The 19,908-nt window shown below is 39.3% G+C and overlaps 1 protein-coding gene across 2 annotated transcripts in view; it reads left to right on the plus strand.

Annotated features, from left to right (window-relative positions):
- The window catches only part of LOC143280169 (band 4.1-like protein 3), a 29,415-nt gene that overhangs the window by 513 nt on the left and 8,994 nt on the right, over positions 1–19,908 (plus strand). Inside the window, exons 2-13 of one of the 2 annotated variants that reach the window (XM_076584761.1) lie at positions 3,467–3,662; positions 4,110–4,223; positions 5,111–5,153; positions 5,511–5,586; positions 6,836–6,880; positions 7,980–8,165; positions 12,014–12,101; positions 12,986–13,138; positions 14,623–14,720; positions 15,559–15,740; positions 17,433–17,668; positions 19,493–19,756. In XM_076584761.1, the coding sequence (XP_076440876.1) occupies positions 3,492–3,662; positions 4,110–4,223; positions 5,111–5,153; positions 5,511–5,586; positions 6,836–6,880; positions 7,980–8,165; positions 12,014–12,101; positions 12,986–13,138; positions 14,623–14,720; positions 15,559–15,740; positions 17,433–17,668; positions 19,493–19,756 (1,656 nt within the window). In that variant the 5' untranslated portion in view covers positions 3,467–3,491. The remainder of the gene's footprint in view (positions 1–3,466; positions 3,663–4,109; positions 4,224–5,110; positions 5,154–5,510; positions 5,587–6,835; positions 6,881–7,979; positions 8,166–12,013; positions 12,102–12,985; positions 13,139–14,622; positions 14,721–15,558; positions 15,741–17,432; positions 17,669–19,492; positions 19,757–19,908) is intronic. The other variant, XM_076584762.1, reaches the window with a different exon arrangement.

Here is a 19,908-nt window from a genome sequence, read left to right on the forward strand (position 1 = left end):
GGTGTGGCGCCCAAGGCGTTACTTTGACAAGTGACAAAACCTTATGTAAGCTGTAGTATCACGGTACTCGTTCTCACTGATCATGGAAATGTGGTAACTATCGATTGGAAAGATTGTGGCATGCTGCCTGCGCGATTTTAACTTTTAAAGATAAGCTTAGATGATGGGCTGAATATTATTATCCTTGATCACTCATATAGCTCATCATCATCATCTTAAGGCGTCTTCCGCATAACAGGCACAATCAATAATTATATTGATAACTCTAACATGTTGGGGATGCATTGAGGTAGAGCTGCCGTGATAGAAAACGAAAGACTTAGACAGATTAAAGTAGAATATATTCTACTCAATGTGGTCATGATTTTTCCCACAAGGCAGACCAGTAGATGCAGATCAGCACATACAGATCAGCAGATGCAGATCAACAGATATCTGTAGATCAGATGCAGATAAACATTCCTGTAGATCAACAGATATACACAGATCATAAGATACAGATCAACAGCTATGCAGACTGATAGATCTTTCCTCATGGTTGTCTCTCGGGGAACCAGGGATGACAATTTGTTGTGCCATCATCAGTGGACACATATTCGTGGCTTCAAACCTCTGAGTCTGAAGTACACATGTGCTGTTGGGGCATGGAACGCCAGCAGGCAGGGCAGGGGCAGCTCTGTGTCACTGTTCTCGAGCAGCTGCAAGGCGTTGGTGGCGATCTTTCTTGAATTTCCTCAGTACAGTTTTTGTTAAAACTCCCATTCTTTCTCCCTTCCCCTCTCCCAACACCTCCCCCAACTATTGTTTAACTGTATTCGTTACATGAGCAAACAGAAGACAAGGACATAATCATAGAAAATGTAACATCATCACAACATCAGCGTACTGTCAGTTTGGTCAGAGGTGGGTACTGAGGAGGGGTTGAGAGGGGGGGTGGGGGGGGGTGGGGGTGTAGAACTTAAAACTTCAAAAAGAAAAAAGTTGTATCTTTGCAGTTTAATGCAGATTATCATTTTAAACAACCTCAAAATTTGCACTGAAATCCAGCTGTTATGCTCACAAAAAGCCATCTTCACTTGCTTGCTGTGAACTGCAGTGAAACACAACATTGGTGTGTGTGTGTGTGTGCATGCGTGCGTGTGTATGTGTGTGCATGCATGCATGTAATTATGGGTGTGAAACAGAGAATGGTAAGACAAAGAGCTGATATCCAACTTAGAGCATCTGTGTCAGAACTCTTTGCATGCCAGTTTAAGTCGGTGTACAAACTCAGTTTAAGACACACACACACACACACACACACACACACACACACACACACACACACACACACACACACACAGAGAACTTATTGTCACTTAGCACACATGAATGCATATAAATTTTATCCAAGAAGCAAGAAATGTACAGCCCAACTCAGCTTGGAATTTTAACCATCCGTACTAACATCCACATCACAGGAAACATGCAGGCTCACATGTTCATCTATCAGGAAGGTGGATTTCCCCAGAACACTCATTACCTACTCTTTTTTATCAGAGTGTCTGTTTCCTGACATCCGCTTGAAGGCACAGCATCTACATGGCCACTGCCTGTGCAGTTGTGCATATATATATGTATATTATTATATATCCAGATAACTACGCATGATGGACAGAACACAGTTGTGATCGTTGGCACAACTCGCTGTATCTGGAATGAACCATTGTCACTGACATCAATGCAAACACAATAGATATGTTAAAATCTTGCCTTGGCTTCAGCATTCCGTTATTTGCCAGAATCACAGATGATTCCACAGTGCACTATACATTTTTACAGAATCTGAGTGCAAAAAAACCCATCTTGGTCACCGCTTTCAGGTAATCAACATTGTGACTGTGAACTCCTGACAGCTTGCTTTACTTTTTTGACTCACTTGTGTAAACAAAGTGAGTCTATGTTTTAACCCGGTGTTCGGTTGTCTGTGTGTGTGTCTGTGTGTCTGTGTGTCCGTGGTAAACTTTAACATTGACATTTTTTCTGCAAATACTTTGTCAGTTGACACCAAATTAGGCATAAAAATAGGAAAAATTCATTTCTTTCCAGTCATCTTGTTTAAAACAATATTGCACCTCTGGGATGGGCACAAAAAAATAAAAAATTAAGCCTAATTATATGCAAACTGCATTTACTGTTATATTTATATTTTTTTGTATTCTCTAAACTTGGCACTTTGATCTGATATTCTGACCCAACAACAAGAGCAGTCATTATTATCATTTTCTGTTCAAACAGGAACTTCTTTTGCTAAGCATGGAAGTTTTATTTATTTTGCAAACGTTTTGGTGCAGATAGTAAAAAAGGGAAATTACTCTGTAATTAATGCTAGGGGACTTAATTTGCTTTAAACTGATCTTTCTCATCTTAAACATTACATTTTGAAATTATACACAATACATAAAAAGCTTGGATTTTTTTTAAGTGTATCATAAGTGAGTCTTGAAGGCCTTGCCTCTCTTGTTCTGTTTATTTTTATTTTACAAGTTTTGACTGTTTCACAAGTCAAGTTTGTGCTGGTGGTGTGAAGGGAGTTTCTTTCAGAAAAATACCAACTAGACCTTCACAACTGTCACTGAAACTTGCTCAGGTGTTGTTTTGTCTGAAATCTGTGCACTTGTTGAAGTTGTTCTGCACCGATCTGTATACCAGCTGCAGTTCAGAACAAGCTGTGCATTAGATAACCTGTGGTGAATGTGTGTATTTGTGACTGCAACTGAGTGCAAGCAGGAAAACAGGATTTTAGGAATGGGTGCATGTCTTAGCATATTAAAGTATTATGTATGTGTGTGTTTGGGTATGTGTGCATGTTCATGCTTGTGTGTGTGAGAGAGAGAGAGAGAGAGAGAGTGTGTGTGTGCGTGCAATATTATTGACTGTTTCAGGGTAATGTTCCCTGCCCCAGCACAGTCCAGAGCTCTCTCTCTCTCTCTCTCTCTCTCTCACACACACACCCACACAGAGGCACACAGCATACACACTCACATTTAAACTGTTTCATATGTGTGTTTGTGTACCAAAAATTGCAATAGACGAGGTACTTGTAAATATTTTTTGGTGGGGATGGGGCATGGAGGATTTCCAACGGGGGAAGAAGAAGGTGATGTTTTTTCTGACCCGTCAATTTTGAAAACAACCCATTGATTTTGTGGTCAACAAACGAAATGTTCCATAGTATGCTGAACCAAATCCTGAATTAATGGGGTTTTTTTCATCCCTCAGAATCAGAGACATATATATGCATGTGTGTGAATGACTGGCGTGTGAGTGCTTTCATAAATTTGTCTCTGCAGGAGGTCCAGCACTATGATATAATATAGTATATATATACCTTTATTAACCTCATTTTCTTCTTATGGTCATCGTCATCATTATCATCATTATTAATATTATTATTGTTAATGTTATTATGATTATCCGCAAATAGCAGTAGACATCCTGTCACAAGGAGGATGGCGGACAGTCCCGAGGGCCCCCCACCTCAGCCAAAGACCACCACCCCCAGGGCCCGATCAGCCCCCACCACCCCCGACAGCAGAAGAAGAGGGTTCACACGACGTGCAAGGCCATCCATCTGCCGCGTGTTGCTCCTCGACGGTGAAATTTTGGAAACGGCTGTCAATGTAAGTTATAACTTTTAACTCGACTTTGATTACAATGGTTCTTCTTCGTTTGTGGGCTGCAACTCCCAGGTTCACTCGTATGCGCATGAGTGGGCTCCTACGTGGATGACCATTGTTAGCCCACCATGTAGGCAGCCATACTCCGTTTTCAGGGGTATTACAATGATTAAAAAACATAAAATTTAACATTAATGTTGTTATATATTTTGTGGAACTTGAATGATTTTTATGCAGTGAGTGTGTGTATTATGATGATATGACTGTTGTTTTTTTTATCAAAAAATTGAAAATTATATGTGGGTAACAAAGTATGTAACTTAATCAAAGATAAAAGTACATGAAATTGGTGATGAATGACGAATTCACAGAAGCATTTTTTCATGTTGTTCAAAACAAAAGGATCTAGCTATATCTGACCTCAGTCTTTACTGATTTACTTGTTTGCAGAAAAAGGCCCTTGGAAGCCTGCTGTTTGAGAGAGTGTGTGATCACCTGAATCTGTTGGAGAAGGAATATTTTGGGCTGACCTACAAAGATGACTTGGACCCTAGTGGATTGCAGGTAACGGTGTTAACTACTTCTTACCGGTAATGATCATTATGTCAGTATAATGTATTGGAACAAGACATCAAGTCACGTATAGTGTGAAAAACACGTAAACACACACACACACACACACAAACACACACACACACACACACACACACACACACACACACACACACACACACACACACACACCATATGAATAGATTCCATCCGAAACAAAGGTTGGATATGATCTCCCTAACATCTGCCAAGCAACTCTGTTGTCATCTTAAAAAAAAAAAAAATCTGTTTTAATGCATGCACAAGAAGAACTGAAGAAGGAAAATATATTGACGACAGAGAGGTCACCAGGGTAATTCATACAGCAGGAGCAATGTAAATCCTCAGTACACATCCAATGTTGCGATGAGGACAGAGTCGCACATACAAGATACAACAGAGCACAGGTACATCCTTTCCTTCAGTAATGCAGTTCTCTAGAAAAAGGAAATTTGTGTCCCAACATGTTTTTGGTATGGAAACCATTTTTTCTACAATTTAGGTTATTTTGTTTCCATGAAATGTTTATATAAACTATTTTTCTGCTTCAAAACTACCATACTTATTGTTTGGGTCTCTCCAAATTTTTCCATTTTCTATGTTTGAGTGTGTTTTATTTAATTTGCATTTATAAACAAAGTATTTGGAAAACAAGGTGATCAGTTAAAAGGTTAACCTGTTTTCATTTGTTTGTGCAGGCGCACAAACATGCGTGGAAGAAATATATATAGAGCTACATTTTTAATGTTTCAGAGATTGAAGCATACACTCCAGCGTTGTAATGAGCTGATTAAATAACAGGAACAACTTATTGTATGGTATAATAATTGATATTCATGTTTTGTGCGTGTTCATTTCAGTACTGGCTGGATTGCAACAAAACCATTGCACATCAGAAGAAACGTGAGTTTAATTCTTGTACTCCTGAAACTACCTGGTACTTACAACTAGTGTTAATGTATGTGTGTTAGTGTGTGTGTGTGTGTGTTTGTCTGTGTGTGTGTTGTTCTTCAGCTTACCTATTTTTTGACAGAAGTGATTTATACACATACATGTATGAATTTATGTGTGTGTCACTGCATGTGCTTATGAGTGTGTGTGGGAGAGCGAGAGAGAAAGCGCGCGAGAGAGAACATAAGTTGTATGTATATCATGTATACATGTGTGTACAATCTTGCATTTATGTGCACAGTAATTTGCATATAAGAGTTTTTAAAAAAAAATCATCATCACAGTGATGATTATATTTGACTGTTACAGGTGGGAAGTGGGAGTTTGAATTTGCTGTCAAGTTTTACCCTCCTGACCCCACTGTGCTGAAAGAGAGCTTCTCAAGGTAATGAATGACCTTTGGCTTTGGCCAATCACTTGAGGTGTCACAAAAAATACTGACATAATTCTGTTTAGATTGTCCAGTCATTTTTGGTGTCGCAGTATTAGTTGTTGAATGAATGAATGACATGGATACTTATATGGCGCCTATCCTCGGTCGGAGACCAAGCTCAAAGCGCTTTACAAACACGGGGTCATTGGCACAGCAGGCTGCCTACCTAGGTAGAGGTGGCTGATGGCTGCCATTGTGCGCTCATCATTCGTTTCCTGTGCCAGGCACACACACACACACACACACACACACTCAGACAGACAGGCTTTTTCAGGTCCAGCCGTAAAACCTGCCTCTCTCCCAGAGAGCTCCTTCGTACCCTCCCCTTCCCTGTGGTCTCTCGTGCCTTCTGTCTGCATGTTTTTGTGAGAAGGAAGGAAGGAATTTTTTGTTTAATGTCCCGTCACACATATCGGTGATTGAAGACATTTTGTAAAAGTATTTATGAATACATCTGAGTATTATCGGTTAGAAGGGGTGGGAGATGTGGATGAATGGAGGGTTTGGGGAAACTGGGCAAATGAGGGTAAAAATGTGGGTGAAATTTGAAAGAAAAACAAAACAAACAAACAAACAAAAACCCTCTCCAAAAGGGTTTGGGGGGGGGGGGGGGGAGGGGGAAGGGTTAACACACAAAGAACAAAGTAAATACTGATTTCGGCTTCGTGTTAATCGTGGCGTGTAATATTCTGGTAGAAGAGCACCGCTCCTAAAGAGGCCGCCGGTACAATGGCTGAAGTACAGCCACGAACACAGGTCGACGCACAAATGGACCTTGTAGCACTCTCCTACCGAATCCACCGCACAAAAAACTCCGATTTCACGTCACCAAAACACAGATGAATGGGGAAACGAATCTGATGATATTAAAAAGAAAACAATAACAGTTAAAAGATATTATTTTATGGCAGAGCTGTTTGTTCCTGCTGCTTGACGTTATCCATGGGCAGGTCACTCTTTCGTTTTTGTGAGAGTTGCCTTTCTTCCCTTTGGTTCAGAGTCATGCATGTGTGTACAAGTTGGGTGTAAAAAGTGCTTGGATTTGTTTCTGCACAAGATTTAGTGCGATATGAATACATTTGTTAATATTATCATCATCATCATCATCATCATCATTGTTGTTATTATCTTTGTTATTTTTGTTATTATTATTATATTCATTATCATTATAAACTGATGGTATTTTGTTGTTTTTCTTCAGGTACTTGGTGTCACTTCAGATACGCAAAGATATCATCACTGGCAAGTGAGTAGATTATCAGCCGCTAATCCTGTTTCTGGATTCATTAATGGGGTCATTTTTTTCATCCATTCAGTTTTTAGTGTGGGATATTAATTGTATTTTTGTCACAGCATATTTCTGTGTGAAAATGAAATTCGAGCTGCTCTGCAGTGCAGCAACATTTTCTTCTTCTTTTTTTTTTTCTTTTTTTCTTCTTATTCCTGTCTGCTACTGTATTTGCATTCAAAGTAGGCTTCTGTACAGAATTGTGTCAGGGACAACTTTTGTGTTGTTACTGTATGTTCTTTTACATGTTAAGTCAATCCCAAAGTCAATCCCACACACAGAACCTATTTCAGTCATCTCATCTGAACGACTATGTTATGAAATATGAAAATTCATTGTTCATTGGTTGGAATCGTTACTTCATTCCTTTTCTTTCACAGCTTATTTTAGATGTGTTGTAGAATGTTTAACATGTGTTCATTGAGTTACATTATGCAAGATTATGCACTGTTTAATAAGAAGTTTTCATTGTTTAGTGATGTGTACATGATAGTTGGAATGGGGGATTCCATACAATTTGTGTGCATTTGGTTGACCATTGCTGACTTTTATCAACCACTGGAATATGTCAAATGTATTATAATGTTGGATGTGGACCACGGTTGTTCTCATTTCATTTCAATCATTCGCCATTTACATACCTTTGTTTTATTTATTATTACAACTTAATGCATTTACTTATTTGAATTGATGAATGTTTTATATGAACATAGGGTATGCTCTCAAATCCTGACCAGCACGTTGGGTTTTTGTGTAGGTCAGGCATCTGCTCAGTTCTGAGATTTTTTCGTTTTCTCTTGTTTGTTCACTTCTTCAGTTCTTGTTTCATTCTGTTGAATTCTTATTATTATTTTATTTTTATTTTTTCTGTTTATTTGTTTTAAAGGGCTGGATGAAATGGGGGAAAAAAAAATCATATATGCTTAATCTGTTACCCTCAGAAAATAAAATTGTTCAATCAGGAAAAAAAAAAAAAAAAAAAAGGAAAAAAGCGTGTATGGTTAATCAGTTAGCCTCCAGAAAATAAAATCATTCAGTCAGTCATTCTGTCTTTCAGGTTGCCGTGTACATTCGCGACACAGGCGGTGCTGGGATCGTTCTGCGTGCAAGCGGACCTGGGTGACTATGATGAGGGGGAGCATGGGGAGGGGGTGGACTACATTGCGGTCATCCCCTTCGCTCCCCCTGACGACCAGAAACTGCAGCTGCTGGAGAAGATCGCTGAGCTGCACAGAGATCGCAAGTCAGTTATGGTCACTGCTGCTGCCCCTTGTCGTGTCGTGAAAGGGTGCTTTTTCTCCCTTTCCCCGCCATCCGTCCCGTTTCTCCTGTGGGGATGCCAGGGGTTCTTTCATAATGAATAGTAAACCCGGTGTGTACCGGCCTGTATGTTTACACGCCAAACATGTAAAAATGTGTGTAAGCTAAGTTAAATGATTGATTTCGTTTTTAGGTACAGTGAATAGAGTGAACATAAAATTGTTACGCCAATGTGTAAAAATGTGTGTAAGCTAAGTTAAATGATCCATTTCGTTTTTAGGTACAGTGAACAGAGTGAACGTAAAATTGTTACGCCAATGTCTTTTGTGCACACCACACCGCAATCACAAATGCACATACAATAGATAAAAGAAAACCCCAGACACTTCTGTCACAATCATCGAACATTTCAGTATAGATAGAAAACAATCTTCTGGAAATTCTGTGTATGAAATTTCTTCTTCTGTCACAATCATCGAACATTTCAGTATAGATAGAAAACAATCTTCTGGAAATTCTGTGTATGAAATTTCTTCTTCTGTCACAATCATCGAACATTTCAGTATAGATAGAAAACAATCTTCTGGAAATTCTGTGTATGAAATTTCTTCTTCTGTCACAATCCTCGAACATTTCTATCTTCTTCTGTCACAATCCTCGAACATTTCAGTATAGATAGAAAACAATCTTCTGGAAATTCTGTGTATGAAATTTCTTCTTCTGTCACAATCCTCAAACATTTCAGTATAGATAGAAAACAATCTTCTGGAAATTCTGTGTATGAAATTTCTTCTTCTGTCACAATCCTCGAACATTTCAGTATAGATAGAAAACAATCTTCTGGAAATTCTGTGTATGAAATTTCTTCTTCTGTCACAATCATCGAACATTTCAGTATAGATAGAAAACAATCTTCTGGAAATTCTGTGGATGAAATTTCTTCTTCTGTCACAATCCTCGAACATTTCAGTGTAGATAGAAAACAATCTTCTGGAAATTCTGTGTATGAATTTTCTTCTTCTGTCACAATCATCGAACATTTCAGTATAGATAGAAAACAATCTTCTGGAAATTCTGTGTATGAAATTTCTTCTTCTGTCACAATCCTCGAACATTTCAGTATAGATAGAAAACAATCTTCTGGAAATTCTGTGTATGAAATTTCTTCTTCTGTCACAATCCTCGAACATTTCTATCTTCTTCTGTCACAATCCTCGAACATTTCAGTATAGATAGAAAACAATCTTCTGGAAATTCTGTGTATGAAATTTCTTCTTCTGTCACAATCCTTGAACATTTCAGTATAGATAGAAAACAATCTTCTGGAAATTCTGTGTATGAAATTTCTTCTTCTGTCACAATCCTCGAACATTTCAGTATAGATAGAAAACAATCTTCTGGAAATTCTGTGCATTAAATTTCTTCTTCTGTCACAATCATCGAACATTTCAGTATAGATAGAAAACAATCTTCTGGAAATTCTGTGTATGAAATTTCTTCTTCTGTCACAATCCTCGAACATTTCAGTATAGATAGAAAACAATCTTCTGGAAATTCTGTGTATGAATTTTCTTCTTCTGTCACAATCATCGAACATTTCAGTATAGATAGAAAACAATCTTCTGGAAATTCTGTGTATGAAATTTCTTCTTCTGTCACAATCCTCGAACATTTCAGTGTAGATAGAAAACAATCTTCTGGAAATTCTGTGTATGAAATTTCTTCTTCTGTCACAATCCTCGAACATTTCAGTATAGATAGAAAACAATCTTCTGGAAATTCTGTGTATGAAATTTCTTCTTCTGTCACAATCCTCGAACATTTCAGTATAGATAGAAAACAATCTTCTGGAAATTCTGTGTATGAAATTTCTTCTTCTGTCACAATCCTCGAACATTTCTATCTTCTTCTGTCACAATCCTCGAACATTTCAGTATAGATAGAAAACAATCTTCTGGAAATTCTGTGTATGAAATTTCTTCTTCTGTCACAATCCTTGAACATTTCAGTGTAGATAGAAAACAATCTTCTGGAAATTCTGTGTATGAAATTTCTTCTTCTGTCACAATCCTCGAACATTTCAGTATAGATAGAAAACAATCTTCTGGAAATTCTGTGTATGAAATTTCTTCTTCTGTCACAATCCTCGAACATTTCAGTATAGATAGAAAACAATCTTCTGGAAATTCTGTGTATGAAATGTCTTCTTCTGTCACAATCCTCAAACATTTCAGTATAGATAGAAAACTATCTTCTGGAAATTCTGTGTATGAAATGTCTTCTTCTGTCACAATCCTCGAACATTTCAGTATAGATAGAAAACAATCTTCTGGAAATTCTGTGTATGAAATGTCTTCTTCTGTCACAATCCTCGAACATTTCAGTATAGATAGAAAACAATCTTCTGGAAATTCTGTGTATGAAATGTCTTCTTCTGTCACAATCCTCGAACATTTCAGTATAGATAGAAAACAATCTTCTGGAAATTCTGTGTATGAAATTTCTTCTTCTGTCACAATCCTCGAACATTTCAGTATAGATAGAAAACAATCTTCTGGAAATTCTGTGTATGAAATTTCTTCTTCTGTCACAATCCTCGAACATTTCAGTATAGATAGAAAACAATCTTCTGGAAATTCTGTGTATGAAATTTCTTCTTCTGTCACAATCCTCGAACATTTCAGTATAGATAGAAAACAATCTTCTGGAAATTCTGTGTATGAAATTTCTTCTTCTGTCACAATCCTCGAACATTTCAGTATAGATAGAAAACAGTCTTCTGGAAATTCTGTGTATGAAATTTCTACTTCTGTGTTTCTGCTTTTTCTCTTTCTGTCTCTTTCTTTCCTTTTTTCTGCCTGGCTGGTCCATTTGCCTTTATATTTCTAGAAAGTCTTTGAATATTTTTCTTTCAGTTTTTTTCTTATTTTCTGCCTTGATGGTCCATTGGCTTGTATTTTTTTGTAGAAAGCTAGAAAGTCTTAGTTGAATGTTGTTGTTTTTTGGGTTTTTTCTGGACTTGATAATAGGGCACTTTTACTATGCTGTACTCTTTTTTGTGCCTAAGACATATGAATTGTTTGTTGGCAGTTTGTTTCTTTTGTATGCCTGTTATTATATATAATATTGTTTATTATGCATAATGACATTTATCACTGTATTTTCAATTTTTTTTTTTTTCTTTTTTTTAAAAAAATCCTCTGATGAAAAATAATGGAATGGTCAATGTTGAAAACATGTTCTAGGTTTATGTTCATGAAGGAAGGAAGGAAGGAATTTTTGTTTAATGTCCCGTCACACATATCGGTGATTGAAGACATTTTGTAAAAGTATTTATGAATACATCTGAGTATTATCGGTTAGAAGGGGTGGGAGATGTGGATGAATGGAGGGTTTGGGGAAACTGGGCAAATGAGGGTAAAAATGTGGGTGAAATTTGAAAGAAAAACAAAACAAACAAACAAACAAAAAAAAAAAAAAAAAACCCCTCTAAATACAGTTACAGGAAATTACTTAAAGGACTTCGTAAAAGAGAAGTCGTTAAACTGACAAGCGAAACAACATGTTTCATGAATATGTGCGTATTTGTGCCTAATTTAGTGTTTTCTTTTGTTGTTATTATTTTGGGATTGTGTTTTGATGGTGGTTCTACAGGACCTATATTTGCAGTTTTTCAACCCTGATATGGCCCTCTGTGGTCAGCTGAACCAAAAGGTTAAAGTTATGCATGTAATGTAATGGTGTTTTGGTCGTTCGGACAGGACAAATTATGAGAGAGCCAAACAAACAAATTTTTCTATGCTGACTGCCCATGGAACTTTTGTGTTTCAGGGGTATGACACCAGAGCAAGCAGAACTGCAATACCTGGAATATGCCAAGAAGATTGCTGTCTATGGCATTCACCTGCACGCTGCCAAGGTCAGAGTCATCAGAGACAGAGAGAAAAACAGTGCTGTCGATAATGACAATAATAAAGAGATGAATTTGTAGATAGAGTTCCCTGCATTTTGCAAAAAAGGGATGAATAGTGCATACATGCATGAACACATGCATATACACACATGCGCATGCGTGCATGCACACACACACACACACACACCACACCACAGCACACAACACACACACTCTCTCTCTCTCTCTCTCTCTCTCTCTCTCTCTCTCTCTCTCTCTCTCTTTCACTGAGAGTGAATGTGTTCTTGAAAAAGTAAGATTTATTATTGATATATTTTGGACACAGATGGCACATATTAAAAAGAAAAAAAAAACAACAGCAACATAAAATGCATGAGTCAGCATAAGTTTACACGTATTGTAACAGCTTCAACTCGCTGTATTGAAAAATATTCTTGAATGGTAGACTAGTGATAATTTATCCACCTTGGAAGTGAGAGAACTTGAGGGTGCAAGATCGAATCCCATACCCACCATAATTTTCTTCCCCTGCACTACGCCTTGAGTGGTTGTCTGGATGCTAGTCTTTGGGAAAAGAATCAACCAAGGTCCCATGGGCAGCATGTGCTCAAAGCACATTGAAGAACCCATGGCAACAAAATGGTTGTCCCTGGCAAAATTCTAAAGAAAAATCCACTGTGCATGACCGAAGCCTGACTGAATAATACAGGAAATGAACGATGAGCACCTAAATGCAGGTTTCAGTTAGCTCTACCCAGGAATCCAACCTGTTGTGCAAATGACTTTGTGTTTATAAAGCGCTTAGAGTTTGGTCTCTGACTGTAGATAGATGCTATATAAGTATCAGTAATAGTAATGATAATATTCTTGATTTTTTTTTTTTCTTTCAGGATTCTGACTATGTCGACATCAAAATTGGCATCGGCTCATCTGGCATCTCTGTGTACCGGGAAAACCTGCGAATCAATCGCTTCGTCTGGCCCAAAGTCCTCAAGATCTCTTACCGCCGGAATAAATTCCTTCTTCGCATTCGCCCTGGGGAGGTGAGGATGACTTTCTGTTGGATACTCTGCAGCATGGTTTTTCTCTTTGCTTGGATCTTAATGCTTAAAAAAGGTCCTAAAGCTTTTTATAGCCACCAAGGTAGTGAATTCATATCCACTCTCTCTAGGGTTGAGCATAGGAAGGCAGAGCCTAATCCTCTCATTCTGCTGTTTTTGCTGTTCTTTCCTTCCTGTTTTAGCCATACCAAAGTTAGGTACTCATTCACACCTGGATGGAGTGAGGAAAGTCTGATTGAAGTGACTTACCCCAAAGACACAAGGCCATGTTGAAATGGGGCCTAGAACCCTGATCACTGATGAATACTGGATCAATCAAATTCCGCCATGCATGCCACTATTGAAAGAAAAAGAAACATAAAACCAAAAAAGTAATATTTTTTTCAATTTTAACATTTTTGTTTTAAAAGCAGGTGTTGTGTAACATGTATGGGTCTGTCTGCATATTTTGATGCCTCCTTGAAAGTGAAACTCTAGCACTTGTTGCTATGTGCACATACAAAACTCTGCTGCTGAACTCATTCTCCTAAGAAAAGATCTGAATACATCACTCCCGTTTTACCGTCTCACATAGAATAAAGTACAAGATCAGCACTTTCTAAATGCATGGAACAAATCTGCCCCGTCCAGTCTGTATGCCTTCACCTCTACACCCCATCTCGCTCTCTCCGATCAGTTTCAGGTCCATTCTGTTTCTGTGTTCCCAGACTCAAACACTCCACAATTAAGGCAGATCCACACATTATCAAACAGGATAAAACTGAACGCTTTTATAACTAAGTTCAGCAAAGATGTTAGGTGCATATGTGGAGAACATATATCTAGCAACCATATCATATTCGAATGTCAGAATCTAAAATGTTTTTTTACCAGACTTCACCAAAAGTTCTTTTGAATGTGTTATTAACAATTCCAATATGTTATTTGCTGTTGCAGAAGGTTTGCTGCGTAGTCCAATAGGACATTTGTTATAGTTGTTTGATGTTGGCGTTTATAACGTTTCCATTTTCCCTAGCGTTGTCTCTCCCTATTCACCCTCCACACATACACACACTTTTACCCCTCCCCCTCCCACAACCCCTACCCCCACGGTTTTTTTTTTTTGTTTTTTTTTTTTTTCGTCAAATATCACTTCAAGTGGAAAGACGTTAAACTGAAGACGAACGAAACTCCACAATCAGCCGCCACGCTTGACATGAGCTCCCCCTCTTGCTTCATCAGATCTCTGCACTGAGCTCTTTCAAAATAAACCTACTTTTTTTCTAAAGACACCCCCTTCCTTCCTTTACCTTTTTCTGTCTATAGTTTATCTAGACTTATATCTACATGTATTTATAAGCTTTGCCTTTCATCCCTTTGGCTCAGTTATGGGTGCGTGTGAAAGTCATGAGTGAACGTGCTTTGCTTTGTCTCTGCACAAGATTCAGCTCTGATGAATGTGTTATCTATCATTCATCATGCTGCAGTTTGAGACCTACGAGCACTGGATTGCCTTCAAGCTGCCCACCAACAGACTGGCCAAGCGGCTGTGGAAACTGGCCATCGAGCATCATGCCTTCCTCCGGTCTGTGTTGCCTTGCCTTGAAGGTTCTGTTGTCTCAGTGCATAAGATTTCACAGTGACTATTCCAAAGTATTTTCACATACACACTGAATATGATATTGATCAAGTTAATAAGTTCTGTTTTCAAATTCACACACACACTGAATGTGATAACGATCAACTTAATAAGTTCTAATGTTTTCAAACTACAGTGATACATTTTTTTTAAACAATAGAACAAACAGCAGAAGAACAAAAACAAAAAATCACAGAAAACAGGCAGAACTGCGGTCAGGTCATGTAACACTTCTTAGACTTATGTTTATGACTTTGGTTTCTTTGTCAATTATTGTGTAGTGTTGTTGATTTTGTCATGATCACGAACAGGATGCACCTCCTCCCTCCCCTCCACCCTATTGCATTGTTTCTTGTCCATGCTGCTGCTGTTGTCTTTTGATATATGATATTGATTCAGGGCCTATATATATATATATATATAGAGAGAGAGAGAGAGAGATGTGTGTGCGTCTGTGTCTGTTTTCCTATCCTAGGAAAGAACAACCTGAATTTCACACAGATAAATCTGATGTGACAACAAAAAGTAACGCTATCAACACAATACAATACAATACAATACAACACAGTTCAATACAATACATTTCAATGTAGTTAGATAGACAGATATATATATATATTATAGATATATACATTGACAGTTCTTGATTGCCCATCATAGTTCGATGACTGACACTGACAAAGTGAAACAAAAATATATGTACCTGTGAATAACAAGAGAATAGATTTTTTTAAAAACCCATTTCATGACGGTAATGAGATAAATGACTGGTTTGCACTTTCAGGTTGCGGGAGGCGGTGGAGACAAAACGAGGCATGCTGCCAAGGTTTGGCTCCAAGTACCGCTACTCTGGTCGCACCTTGTATGAGGCCCGCGTGAACACGGAAAATCGCAACCAGCCGTTCTTTGAACGGTCCGGCAGCAAGCAGTACCTCAACAACAACCGAACACGCAGCATGGACGACTGTAAGTTGAGCAGGTTACTCAGGATTCATGCAGGGTTGTTTTTTTTTTAATTATTTTATTTTTCTAAGATTTACATTTTTTTTAAAATGACATGATTGTTTTAAGAATCTTAAAAACAGTGACCCAGTTTATAACATTAAAAAAAACAAAAAACACTCACACTTTCTGAATGAAATTGTTGTTCACATTAATTTTATGCAGCAGACAATGATTAACTCAAGGGCATTAGCGGGCTCTCCAAATACCCTGCCTTCCATCAGATCCTTGACAAAATGATTAGAAATGAACAGTAGTTTTAGAAATAGAACCACGTGTGCAGTGCCTGTAAAATATGTTGAATATCCTGTGGAGTGCCCTTGAAATATATCAAACAACCCATACAGTGCCCCTGAAATGTATTCAACAACCTGTGCAGTGCCCCTGAAATATATTGAACCACAGCCTGTGCATGCGCCTGAAATATATCAGACAGCCTGTTAAGTGCCCCTGAAATGCATTGCACAACATCTGCAGCAGCCTGAAATATATTGAACAGTATAAGCAATGCCCCTGAAATATATTAAACAACCTGTGTAGTTCCCCTGGAATATAATGAACAACCTATTTGGTGCCCTTGAAATATATCAAACAACCCATACAGTGCCCCTGAAATATATTCAACAACCTCTGCAGCACCCTGAAATACATTGAACAGTATGAGCAATGCCCCTGAAATATATTAAACAACCTGTGCAGTTCCCCTGAGATATATTGAACAACCTATTTGGTGCCCCTGAAATATATTGAACAACTTGTGCAGTGCCTCTGAGATATATTGAACCACCTGTGCAGTGCCTCTGAGATATATTGAACAACCTGTGCAGTGCCTCGGAGATACATGGAACCACTTGTGCAGTGCCCCTAAACTAGATTGCACAACCTGTGCAGTGCCCCTACAATATGTTGAATCACCTGTGCAGTGCCCCCAGAAATATAAACAACAGGTGCAGTGCCACTGAAATGTATTGAAAAACCTGTCCGATGCGCAATAGCCAAATGATTAAAGCGTTGGATTTCCAGTCTGAAGGTCCCAGATTCGAATCTCGGTAACAGCGCCTGGTGGGTAAAGGATGGAGATTTTTCTGATCTCCCAGGTCAACATATGCGCAGACCTGCTAGTGCCTGAACCTCCTTTGTGTGTATATGCACGCAGGAGATCAGCTGCGCACATTCAAGATCCTGTTGTCTGTGTCACCATTCGGTGGGTTATGGAAACAAGAACATGCCCAGCATTCACACCCCCGAAAACAGAGTATGGCTGCCTTCATGGTGGGGTAAATAAACAAAATGGTCATACATGTCAAATGTTACAGGTCTGTCTGAGTGTGTATGTGTGCATGCCTGAAATCTGATTGATTGACACAGGAAAGGGAATGATGAGCGCCCATCGGCAGCCATCAGCTCTACCTAGGTAGGCAGCCTGTTGTGCAAATGACCCCGAGTTTGTAAAATGCTGAGAGCTTAGTCTCCGACTGAGGTTAGGCGCTGTATAAGTATCCATATCGTTCATCATTCATTCAGAGCCCGTGAAGTATATTGAACAAACTGTGCAGTACCCCCTGAAATATATTGAACAACCTCTATAGTACCCCCTGAAATAGATTGAGCAATCCCTGCAGTGCCCATGAAATATATTGAACCACACCATTGCAGTGCCCATGAAGAACCGCACGGCCCCTGCCCGTGACCCCAACATGAGCACAACCAGCGCGGACGAGTCGTTTGACGCGTACCCTCCAGAGTCGCCCTCAGAGCGCGTGGTGCAGAACAGCCGTGTCATCCGACAGGAGATCCGCGAGGAGGACTCGGAGCTGGAGTCAGTGGAGCCCCCACGTGTCATCCGACCCCCGTCAGAGAACGGACCCTACCGGGAGGAGAACAGTACAGAGGTATTATATCGTGTTGTATTGTTCCCTACTGTATTGCTCTTTTGTCACAACAGATTTCACTTTGTGAGAAACTCGGGCTACTCTCCTCAGTGAGAGCGCTTCTCTTCTGCTGTGAGAGTGCCACTCTTTTTTTTTTTCTGCTTGTAATTGTGTTTGCATTCCTATCAAAGTGGATTTTTCTACAGAATATGGTCAGGAACAACCCTTTTATTTCACAAAGAGCATGTGAGCATGGGACCTCAGTTGATCGTCTCATCTCGGTGACTAGCGTCCAGACCACCACTTTAGGTCTGGTAGAGAGGGAGAAAGTATCAGCGAGTGTGGGATTTGATCCAGTGCACTCAGATTCTTTTGCTTCCTCGGCAGACGCATTATGTCTAGGCCAACACTCCACTGAGGTAACAACATTAAGATAAAAGTTTTGGTTAGTCAGTGGGGCAGTAGCCCCGTGATGCCCACACTAAGAAATAAGTGTCCATGGGCTGAAGTCCTTTATATAGAGCAGATATTTTACTCCCCATACCCCCCCCACTTTTCCAACACAACCCACAGCAAGAAAAAGGTTGTCCCTGGCAAAATTCATAGAAAAATTCACTTTAATAATAAAAGAAATATACTTGCAGACGGAAAAAAAAATTTAGGAGAGCAGCCATAATTTCACACAGAGAAGTCTGTTGATGTGACAAAAAATAATATAATATGATAAAATACAATCCAAATATTCAGAAAATTAGCTGTTGGTTTTGGGAAAAGTTTGGAAAGCATCAAAAGAAAAGAATTATGCTTGCTTACACAAATTTTATCAGAATGTAATTCATGCACAATAGAGAGCTCTGTTGATCAAATTAAGACAGATGTGATTCACATTTGAGATGTGTACTGTTTTTTTGTTTGTTTGTTGTTGTTGGTAGTGGGTTTTTTTGTCCTTTTTTTTAGATGGGGGAGGGGGGGATTGGAGGTAGGTAGGGGGGTTGTCCAATTGGTACCTTAGAATTTGGGACATTTTGTTTTCTATTTTCCAGTGATGATGAATAATGATGCGGTTGATGGAGATCCTGCTATGGGGGACCATTTAGGTTTGGGACTACTTGACAAGGCTGTACTAATTTATCCTGGTGTCAACCAGGCTTAGAAATATAGACACCTGCAGTGATAGTCAGGAATTTAAGCAACACTCCCAAATATGCATCCATGAATTGTATGACCCTCATGTGTGTGGTCCCAGTCTTTCCAGTTGAGCTGGTGGCACACTCAGCTTTGGGAAGGAACCAGCCACAGGCTGAAAAAAAAAACACCACTTTTAATTACACATACTTAACCGTGACCCAACTAGTGCAGACTCCGGCAGGGGTCTGACATTCCCGTCCTGTGCAAACTACTATCCGCCTATGCGGAGAAAACGAAACTACGGCCGATAACCTCCCGGAAGTAGGTAACCTCCCCTTTGTCCCGCTGGCTAGCGCCCTCTTTTTCCGGCAGCCATCATGAACTCCTGTTCCTGTGCTCTTCATACGGCTAAGTTTTTTTTCGTATTTTCTGCCTGTCTGTCGATTCTCTGGCGTTCTTGTTTGTTGTCAAATTATGTCTCCAACCAGGTCACATAATTATGTAGCTCGATTGGGATAGGAGATCAAACCTGCATCCTCCCAGTCATCAGTCTGCGATGCTAACCACTTCACCACGCTGGCTGGTTACTCTGTACTGTTTTTTGTTATTTCATCTGCTTTTTTTGTTATTTTGTTATCCAGATGTGGCGTAGCATATATGGATCTGTCTACATTGACACCTCCTTGAAACTGAAACTGGAATATTGTTTTTCTTCAGATCAAAATAGAGCATCGATTTGTGCGGCGTGAAGATCCAAAAGAAGAGATCCATTTCCCAGACCCTCCGCGGGAGGAGCCCGGCCCCAAACATCGGGGTGTGCCCACCGCTCTGGCTGCTGTCACCTTGCCGATGGCCTCTGTCAGTCGCCATGACGAGAGCGATCGCAGTCCCCGGGGAAGTCTAGACTCAGAAGACATTGAGGACAGGCGACCGGCACCCAAGCAGAAGCCGCCTAAACCTCCCAAGCCTGAGGTGAAAAAGGTGAGGCTTTCAGACACTTTTTAGTTTTTGTTGTTGTGCTCTGTGGTGTTTTTTTTTTCTGTAGGCAGTCGGTAGGGTTTTAATGTGAACTAATGGATGTGGTTGTAATGACTATACTGCACTGAAACTGCACACAGTTTACGCATGGTTCC

The sequence above is a fragment of the Babylonia areolata genome, chromosome 3, assembly GCF_041734735.1.
Source record: "Babylonia areolata isolate BAREFJ2019XMU chromosome 3, ASM4173473v1, whole genome shotgun sequence".
In the NCBI taxonomy this organism is placed as follows: domain Eukaryota; kingdom Metazoa; phylum Mollusca; class Gastropoda; order Neogastropoda; family Buccinidae; genus Babylonia; species Babylonia areolata.